At 37.1% G+C, this 10,504-nt stretch overlaps 1 protein-coding gene across 2 annotated transcripts in view; it reads right to left on the minus strand.

Annotated features, from left to right (window-relative positions):
• Positions 1-1,413: 1,413 nt before the first annotated feature.
• The window catches only part of LOC144976306 (uncharacterized), an 18,416-nt gene continuing 9,325 nt past the window's right edge, over positions 1,414-10,504 (minus strand). For both annotated transcript variants that reach the window (XM_078920498.1, XM_078920499.1), the window contains 4 exons: positions 9,081-9,544; positions 8,563-8,721; positions 7,207-7,373; positions 1,414-2,552 (listed from right to left, as the gene is read on the minus strand). In XM_078920498.1, the coding sequence (XP_078776624.1) occupies positions 2,328-2,552; positions 7,207-7,373; positions 8,563-8,721; positions 9,081-9,544 (1,015 nt within the window). In that variant the 3' untranslated portion in view covers positions 1,414-2,327. The remainder of the gene's footprint in view (positions 2,553-7,206; positions 7,374-8,562; positions 8,722-9,080; positions 9,545-10,504) is intronic.

Genomic DNA, 10,504 nt, shown 5'->3' on the forward strand with positions numbered 1-10,504 from the left:
TTTAGTCATTTTAATTTTAAAAGTCTATATTCTTCATCCTACTCACACCGACTTCATACTGGGGTGAGATGATGAGTCATAAATTATCATTACGATCTTAGAGGCTGGGGCGAGATGGTCGAGTTGATAGCGCATTGCAAATCCAATCCAAGGGAAACCGGGTTCGAGCCCCGCCCCGCTATCAACATTTAGTTCTTTTCTTCCCAGAGCAATAATTTTGCGGCGCTGCGCTACGGCTGACACTTGGGTTATTTCGGTGTTGTTGTTTCTTTTTAAATAGAAACTCAAGACAAACGTGCCTTTGGTATGAATATATGAAATTGATATTTATTTATTTATTTTTATTTTTTAATTTATTTATTTATTTATTTATTTATTTATTTATTTATTTATTTATTTATTTATTTATTTATTTATTTATTTATCTATTTATGACTTTCGTTATGTAGAAACTTATTTATTTATTCATTCATTAATTCTTTTCATCTATTGATTCATCCATTATCCATTGTTCTAGAATAAAGTCAAAATGTAAATTTAATATCTCTGTCATCTACGGTACATAATAATGGAGGTTCACGTCGTTATCTTTCCATATCTCTGTCATCTACATTATAATGGAGGTTCACATCGTTATCTTTCCATATCTCTGTCATCTACATTATAATGGAGGTTCACATCGTTATCTTTCCATATCTCTGTCATCTACATAATAATGGAGGTTCACATCGTTATCTTTCCATATCTCTGTCATCTACATAATACTGGAGGTTCACATCGTTATCTTTACAAATCTTATGACGAGCGGTTCAGAATGTTTTTTAAGAAACTCGATGAATCAAATTGCATTTCTATGACAAATACACTTTTCCCCAGTAAAAATAAAAAATCACAAAATACCAAACCAGATTTCTCCATGCCAAACAGCTTTGTAAATATATCAAGTTGTTTTTTTTTTAATTTGGTATTAAACCCTAAATTGATAATCCCGTTTCTAGATAAAAATGAAGAGAAAGAATCAGATGAAAGAAAATGGCAAACGAAAGCGTCCAATAGCAAAAACAAGAATGTATGCGGCTATGTGGTCTTGTGCTATGACACTCGCTTTCGGATTGGAAAGTCCTGGGTTCGAGCCTCTCTCGGCTCATAGTCGAGTCCTTGGAAAATGCTCTTTACTCACATTTTCTAACCGTATTCAGGTGTAAAATGAGTACCTGGCAGTTAACAGCGTTGACTCTGTCAGAAAAAAAATGTAATATCGTCTGACAGCAACATGTAACATCGTTTTACATGTTACGTGTTGCTGTTGGTCAGGGACACTTTGTAAAGCGCTTAGAGCACGTTTAGTGGATATTGCGCTGTATAAAAGCTTAATTATAAGGTATAATAAGGACTGACATTCCAAGGAATCGGTAATTTTTATAGATCTTTATTTGTCAAAGAAATGCCATTATGATTAGACGAGTAAAATAACGTACTATTTATTGCTGTTTAAATAAATTAATAACGATAAATAAACACACGGGACGTGCCGACGACCACACAAACACATTACACACACAAAACAAGTCCTCCATCCCCAAGACACAACACATATATATACACATACATTGAGGTATACCCGTGTATAATATTTTAAATATATGACACAAACTTACAAGTGGTTTCATTGATAAATTAATTGACTTCTCTCTCTCTCTCTCTCTCTCTCTCTCTCTCTCTCTCTCTCTCTCTCTCTCTCTCTCTCTCTCTCTCTCTCTCTCTCTCTCTATCTCTCTCTCTCTCTTTCTCTCTCTCCTATCATTTATCTGTCTATCAGTCTATCTATCCATCTATCTATCTACCTATCCATTTATCTATCTATCTATATATCTATCAATTTTCACCCCCTCTCTGAATCTCTCTCTCTTCCTTCTCCCTCTCCCCTCACGCTACTACTACTACTACTACTACTACTACTACTACTACTACTACTACTACTACTACTACTACTACTACTACTACTACTACTACTACTACTACTCCTACTACTACTACTACTACTACTACTACTACTACTACTACTACTACTACTACTACTACTACTACTACTACTACTACTACTACTACTACTACTACTACTACTACTACTACTACTACTACTGTTGCTACTATAACTACATCTCTCTCTCTCTCTCTCTCTCTCTCTCTCTCTCTCTCTCTCTCTCTCTCTCTCTCTCTCTTTCTTTCTTTCTTTCTTTCTCTCCCTCTCCCTCTTTACTCTCGCCCCCCCCCCCATGTCACATGATCTCTCTGTCTTTCTAGACCAGTCCATGATTTATACCTTTCTAGTACTTTCTAAGCAAGGAAAACAACAGAAACCCAAATGCGGCGCTCACACCACTAAAGTAAAGGGGCGTGGCCGCATCTCCGGTGAGTTGAATCATGGGTCCGATGACCATAGCACACATGACCAGACTCAAGGGCAACATGGCTGCCACCAGCGCGATGTCTCCGTTGTGTTGACTCTTGGTTTTCCCTTGTTCTGGCGAGTCTGTGTCGTCCTTGTTTTCCTGTTCAAATCGACAAGGAAAATAAAAGATTAAATCGATAAACAATTTTTTAAAATAAATAAAAACATAAAAAACTTGAGTTTTTATATAGCGCAATATCCACGAAACGTGCTCAAAGCGCTTTACAAAGGCTTCCTAACTACAAGCAACACGTAACATGTAGAACAAGACATGACATGACGCCTGTTAGGCGATATTCATTATTTTTCGACTCAATTTACACCCGAGTACGGCGAGAGAATGTGACTAAAGAGCCTTTTCCATGGATTCAACATTGCGCCAAACGAGGTTCGAACCCAGGACCTTCAGATCCGAAAGCGAGTGTCATACCAGAAGACAACATAGCCGTATTTACAATTACAACTATACTGAAAGGACATTCATATGGAATCTTCAGGCAACGCTAGAAAATTCAAACCAAAATAACAGCAGGGGCATTATATGGCAAGATCTACCATTTTAGAGAGTGATTGTGAATTCTGGGTCCAAAAAATATTTAATGATTACTATTATCAGCAGTGAATAGGAGTAGCCAAGAAACGGAAAGGATGAGTAGTTAGATATTCTAAAAACTGACCTTATAGTGATTGATTCAGGATGATTTCTTTAGAAGCTTGATTAATGAATGTACATGTAAAGTGATGATGAAGATGAAGGTGAACAATTAGATGAAGGGGAAAGGAGATGTACAATATCAACAAGGGGAGGTAATCTGCGGAGGATGATCCCAAGAAAAATATGAATACCAAAATATCTACTAAGGGATGCACTACATAGCAGTTGTAATTGGGATCTCTAGAATTTATTAATTTTTTGAACACTATTTCATCCCTATAAGGGACGATCGGTCTACCAGGTAGAATTTTCCTTGGAACACCTGCAGACCAATGTCTTTCACAAATAACAAATTTTGTCGGATGTGATTCAATATCATCACGAGGAGGGAGTTTATTTAACCGTGTTTACCGTTCTGGTTCCTCTTTAGGCAATCTGAACACACAACATTTGCTGGCTTTATTGTAGTTACCATTGCAATTCGCAACACCACAATTTTCCCAATCTTGAATTTGCTAACAAATCACGTCCATGAACATCAGACCCACAAGAGGCAAAAGTTCATGTGAGGAAAAACATTCAGAGTGCTGGTTCATTCAATATAGTCAATGGAGTAGCATCAAATTCATAGTTCCATTCCATTCCATATTCATAGAGTTAATTAATAAAGTAACATATCAGATCAATGAGACATATTCAGAGTTCAATAGTTGGATTTTTAATAAGAGGCGCGTATTTTTTTTCTTTTTCTCAGCTAGCTGTTCACGATGTAAAGCTGCAAAAATTTGTATGAACTTCTGGCTCATTTTGTCTTAATAAAAATATTTTTTTCACGAATTAAAAAAAACCATCAGGAAAGTATTTCTCTTATTACAGCTACGTATATTAAAATCGATAACTGGTAAGGATCGGAACTCAAAAATGATTTATAGTGTCGAAATTATGATTTTCCGCTTATCCATTTTGAAAGAATTTGTTAAAATGGAACTTTCAGTTAATTGAAACTTATATGATGTTCGTACAGAATCCGAATATGAAGGAACGACAGACAAGTTTACATTTTATAACAATCAATATACGTTATTGATGAATACAAATAAAAGTGAACATGACGCACTTCCAACATTATTTTGGGTTCAAATTTTTGAGAAATAGCTTGTTATTTATGCCAAAGAGGATTACATCAATTTAATGTAGACCAGTCAAAAGTAGAAATTCATCAATTTATGATACAGTGTTTCCACAAAATGTGCTTGTGTTCAACAACAATAACATGCAAAACTCAGGGTTGATTGTGAATTTCCAATTCCATAGCTGTCCTCTTTAATTAATGACTTATCGATAGATACAAGTAGACTTCTTTTCGCAGCTTTACGAGAAAGGAACCGAAAGATATTCCGTATCATATCGTATTTTTTAAGAGCTTATAGGTTTAAAAGAAAACTTAAAATGCTGTGTGAAACGTTCATGCATAGATACAATTTTTCAAAGTTAAATATAAACATTCATTGTTAATTTGACAATTTTGAGTATTTAATCACTAGTTCAAATGAGTTAAAGCTAGAGATTCATTTCAGTCTTCGGTAATTGCGACGTGATGTAAATAAAAAGCAATAAATTACAAAGTCAAAATGGGATACAAACTACATTAGTTGTTACTTTATAACAGTTAATGTGTGTTGCTTTTATTCAGAAAATAGTATGATATGAACTCATAACCACTAGGCGGAACTACCGTGTCACAAGATTATTTTGAAAAACGATGAATTCATCTTACATTGTGGTGCGAAAATGTTTACATTTTTAGCAGAGTAAGATCTCTAATTTTATGACAGGGGTTTTAAAGTAGATTTTTATAGGTCGTGAAGAAGAAATCTTTTTTGTGATATGGCATCACAATACGGGCCAAGATGTTTATTCAGTTCATAGAAATTTATTCGGAGGTTGACACAAAGTTTTACAACTTTTGATAGAGGGACATCTGAGAAAAACTAGAAAAACACGCGCCATTCATAAAAAAATCTGACTACTATAGTTATTCCTTACAGTCAATGAGTAGCATCAGAATCAGATCCATAGTTCCCTTCCATAGTCATAGAGTTAATTAATAGAGTTACATCTTAGATCAATGAGACAAAACTATATATTCAAACTACTAGTTCATTCCTTTCAGTCAATGGAGTAGCATCAGATCCATAATTCCTTTCCATAGTCACAGCGATAATAGTAATAGAGTGAGTGAGTGTAACTGTAACAGTAACATCTCAGATCAATGAGGCAAAACTATATATTAAGAGTCTTAGTTACTAGTCCCATACGATTGACAGTCATATCAGCAACACCAGATCCATGTAATGGGCATAACTATATATTCAGAGTCAGAGTCCAAGTTCCATAATATATGAATATGATATGTAATATTAGTCAGATCCACTAACTAGCAACTTCTAGATAGTAGAAATAGAAAGGACTGTTCAAGTTAAAGTTGTGAATCTGACGTGACGAGCAAAGGGGCCCTCTAATACAATAAAGTCAATATTTATCAGTTAACCATATAGAATAAAATATAAAGCCACAGGCCATAATTCATAATAAAATAAGGAACAGTAATCCGAATCAGGATGTCGGAGTCTGATTCTGATCACCATAATAATATATGTGCGACTCGACAGAGCAAGCACGACAATGGGTCCAACTATCGTCTGCAGGAACTACAGCCAGATGCTAATTGTAAACATGTCTTAAATAATTATTACGCAATTATTATTGGTACTTACCACAATTCAAAGATTCTGGTTCGATAAATTAGCCATAGTTATTAAAGGTATTGAAATCAGATTCGTACTTTCGATTTCAAAAAAAGATAACAAACCCAATCACTCAGTTTGTAAGAGGGCGTCATAGAAAAATAGTTCATACTTTCCTGTAAAATTTTTGTTAGTTCACTACTTTTTGTATATTTTCATATCATTCAAGACATAAGAAATATTATTTAAAACTTATGGTCGCCAATTAACCAATTATTATAAAGTACCGAAATTATAAGAACAGAATCAATTATTGCGCATTCAAGGAAATTGTACCAAGGCAGAAAAGTGGTAGTTTGGCTTGAAATCGTTATCCAACCAATGGCCCCCACTAGCGGGGGCTGAAAATCCAAGGCGAACCTCCTTTCTAAAGCCCTCCTTGACAGACGTATAAATGTATAGATGTGGTCACAAGTAACTTTTAGTGCCTTGAAGAACTCTACATAGTTTGGAAAGGGATCGCAATAGTCAATAGTCACGACGTAAAATATCATTTGCTTCCGATTCCAAACTCCTTGGAAGTGTCAACCATGCCACTCCTCTGCAGGACGGTACATACTCCGTATATTTTATTGCCCTTTGATTCTTCTGTTCTTCCTAGATTAAATAAGTTTTTGTTGTCAAGGAAGATCGTCTTCCGCGCGTTGATTCGCCAGATGTAGACAGCGTGTATCCAGTTCTATGGAAGACAGGTGCACACTTTACATGAGTTTAGGACTGGAAGTTGTGAATGAGCTGGCATTATCATTCCCTATTTTTCTTTTCGATTCATCAACAAGACATGGACGAATATATTTCATCTTAAAGGCACGTTTATGGTTATCACAAAAATCATGAACAAAACATTTTAAAATGAATTGATTATTTATGGTTTCTAATCAAGTTTTCTTTGTTGTCACTCTATGCTTTAAACCAGTTCGTTTGTTTGGGAGTCGAGTGTTCTATCACTGAACTATCAGGACCCTTAACTCTCTCCCTACCAGCTATTTTCAAACTTTTACCCGAAACTTCATACCCACCCATCACATAAATATATTTTTTCACACAATATAGCAAGGAGTATATTCTGTATTTTGTTCAGAAAAATGAGCTCTGCAACACAATGTCGAGTTTTTATGGCTATAACTATAAGAAAATAAATTATTAGTTGCATCGTAACGAATGTGACGACTTTCCAGTTTGGTAAGGATTAAAACGTGCAGTGAATGGAGTAAAGTTTCGGGCTTATAAAAAAAGTCATCAGATAGATAGAGTGCACTGCGGAGTCCAATCAGTGACCCGCCTAGACTTACCGTCAATAATCTACAGGCCATGATGTAAGGGACGGTAAACATGACCGCCCTGTGCAAGCCATTGGTGAAGGCACAGATGTAGTAGACCCATTCCAGTTTGGTGATGGCACACGTGATGCTGACGATGATGTAGAGGGTGAACATGATCGAAGTCTCCACCCACCAACCTGTCAATCAAATTGTAACCAATCATAAACGATGGATAAGTCATCAGCATTGTTTATATTAGCGTATGTGTTCTTGTGGTATGACAATCGTTTTTGGATTGCAATGTCCTGGGTTCGAGCCTTGCATGGCGCATAGTTGAGTCCTTGGAAAAGGCTCTTTGCTCACATTCTCTCACCGTACTCAGGTATAAAATGAGTACCTGGTCGTGAACAGCCTTGTCTCTGTCAGAAAAAAATGTAATATCGCCTAACAGGCGTCATGTCTCATCTACATGTTACGTGTTGCTGTTCGTCAGGGACCCTTGTAAAGCGCTTTGAGCACGTTTAGTGGATATTGAACTATATAAAAGCTCAAGAGCTCAACTGTACGAGTTGGTGACATCCTTTAAGATTGTGACGGGTCAACATGTCACTGAGTTCTGACATCCTTTAAGATTGTGACGGGTCAACATGTCACTGAGTTCTGACATCCTTTAAGATTGTGACGGGTCAACATGTCACTGAGTTCTGACATCCTTTAAGATTGTGACGGGTCAACATGTCACTGAGTTCTGACATCCTTTAAGATTGTGACGGGTCAACATGTCACTGAGTTCTGACATCCTTTAAGATTGTGACGGGTCAACATGTCACTGAGTTCTGACATCCTTTAAGATTGTGACGGGTCAACATGTCACTGAGTTCTGACATCCTTTAAGATTGTGACGGGTCAACATGTCACTGAGTTCTGACATCCTTTAAGATTGTGACGGGTCAACATGTCACTGAGTTCTGACATCCTTTAAGATTGTGACGGGTCAACATGTCACTGAGTTTTGACATCCTTTAAGATTGTGACGGGTCAACATGTCACTGAGTTGCTGACAATAATCGTATTTACAAACCTGCCTACTTACTAATATAAAAATTCGTATTTTTTGGAGATAAAAATAAATCAACAATTTACCCTCACAAGAATTTAATAATACTTGAAAATCCTTAAAATTATATAGTCTGACATCAGCAAAGGAGTCATAAAACACTAAAAGTCTACCTACCTACTTTCCGTAACAGAATATCCTGGACAGTGGTACCAACGACAAAAGAGGTATAAAACATCAAAAGTCTACCTACCTACTTTCCGTAACAGAATATCCTGGACAGTGGTACCAACGACAAAAGAGGTATAAAACATCAAAAGTCTACCTACCTACTTTCCGTAAAAGAATATCCTGGACAGTGGTACCAACGACAAAGGAGGCATAAAACACTAAAAGGCCTGTAGATCCAATCTTGACTCCACGGAGATAATTCTTGTATTTCTCACTACCTGGAGAGGATGTCGGGTCCCCGTCACAGATGGAAGCGGCTGGAGAGAGATGGATTAAAATTGTGAAACTATTTTAATGGCATTTAAAATGAAATGAGACGAAAGGACATAAATTGAGTTTCATTTCTTTGAATACGCATACAGGCTTTAAATGTAACTAAATATATTTCCAATTCTAATTGTGTTCGACGCGAGAAACGTAAGGATCTGGAGCCTGGTTTTCTGTACAAATCTCATTGACTAGCATCGTTTTTACAACTCTTAGACTACGTCACTTAAATTCAATTAAAATCAATCCTCTTTATCGTCTTTTCCTAACATTTTACATTTGATGGCAACAAGACATTTAGAACAAAATAAGCTTGAATTCATACTATAGTAAATGGAATGGCACTCACTGACAAAGTTGACAGAGTACATGTTGAAAGCAAAAAGAGCTCCTAATGCGAAGAAACTTCCAATGCACAGAACCAGCCTTTTCTCTTGTTGCTTGAGGATATGTCGCATCTTCCCAAAATATCCTTTATCTCCAGTCAGTTCCACGAAGCCTCTTCCTTGCTCCATCCCTCCCGATTTCATATTCACGTTGTTGAGTTCTTCCTCCATTAGAGAATGGGCGCCGCTTTGGGAAAGTTGAAATATCCTATCCATTAGATCTTTGCTGACGGAGCTCTGTCGACCTTGACCTCTTGAACTTGTAGGTCTAAGCCTTCCGAAATTGTCCGAGGTATGGTAGCCCATGTCGTCGTTATTTCTGACGGAACTAAAGGACACCTGCCATTTGTCTCCGACTGAAGACGTCGATGCAAAAGAATCAGAAATCAGACTTTGTTTTTCATCATATGTAGCCTCGTACTTGGATCTGCAAAAAATTCAGGATCATTATAACAGTAAAATAAGTCCAGAGTTACGCTCCCTTTAACAAGTTTAACGATTGTTTTAAAATCAAGGGACAGCCAGACACTTCTTCTTTGGCTTTTACAGCTCTATTACTATCGCATAGGTTGGTGTGACTCAACTGTGATATATCTGTGTAGTCCCCAGATGATATTGGGTTTGATTTTCCAAACGCACTACGTGACCTGGAGCAAGGATCCTCTCCCTGCCTGGCTTTCTATCATTGTATTGTGACTAACCCCGATGTCATTTCTGCCTGGCTTTGTATCATTGTATTGTGACTAACCACTGTGTCATTTCTGCCTGGCTTTGTATCATTTTATTGTGACTAACCCCTATGTCATTTCTGCCTGGCTTTGTATCATTGTATTGTGACTAACCCCTATGTCATTTCTGTCTTCCCTTGCTCTAGACCCGAAAGAAAATTTCCACTTAGGATTGAATGAACGTTTTAATACATTGCATTATCTTATTAAAATTGTGTCAGGGTTAAGATTATTTTGCAAGTTAAAAATAACGGACGAAAGGATTGAACGGAGAACCATTGAAGGCTAAACGGCCAGTCCTTGGAGACTTGCCTAACCAGCACAGACTTGTCACAGCTGGGGTGGCAATCCCGAGGACACAGTCTCTCCAGCTCTCCAAAAAGGAATTTAAGGAAGGCTAACTGGGAGAAAAATTACTTCGTATATCGAGCAAGTCTGCCCTGTCATACCTGACAAGTCCGTAACATAATCAGATTTAATGGGCTGCTTGTTAAGAGCGCGCATAGCTCCTATCCACGGAGAAAACGGAAATTTTACACCTGTTGCTGGTCGGAAGAGTCAGACAAGCTGTACAAGGAATACCAGCAGACCCATGTACCAGGAGGCAGTAATATATTCTACTCCAGTCTCTGGCAGGCGGTAGGAAGCAAATGTGGCAG

This window comes from Berghia stephanieae, chromosome 7, assembly GCF_034508935.2.
Source record: "Berghia stephanieae isolate SIO BIC M18660-M18661 chromosome 7, UCSD_Bste_1.3, whole genome shotgun sequence".
NCBI lineage: Eukaryota > Metazoa > Mollusca > Gastropoda > Nudibranchia > Aeolidiidae > Berghia > Berghia stephanieae.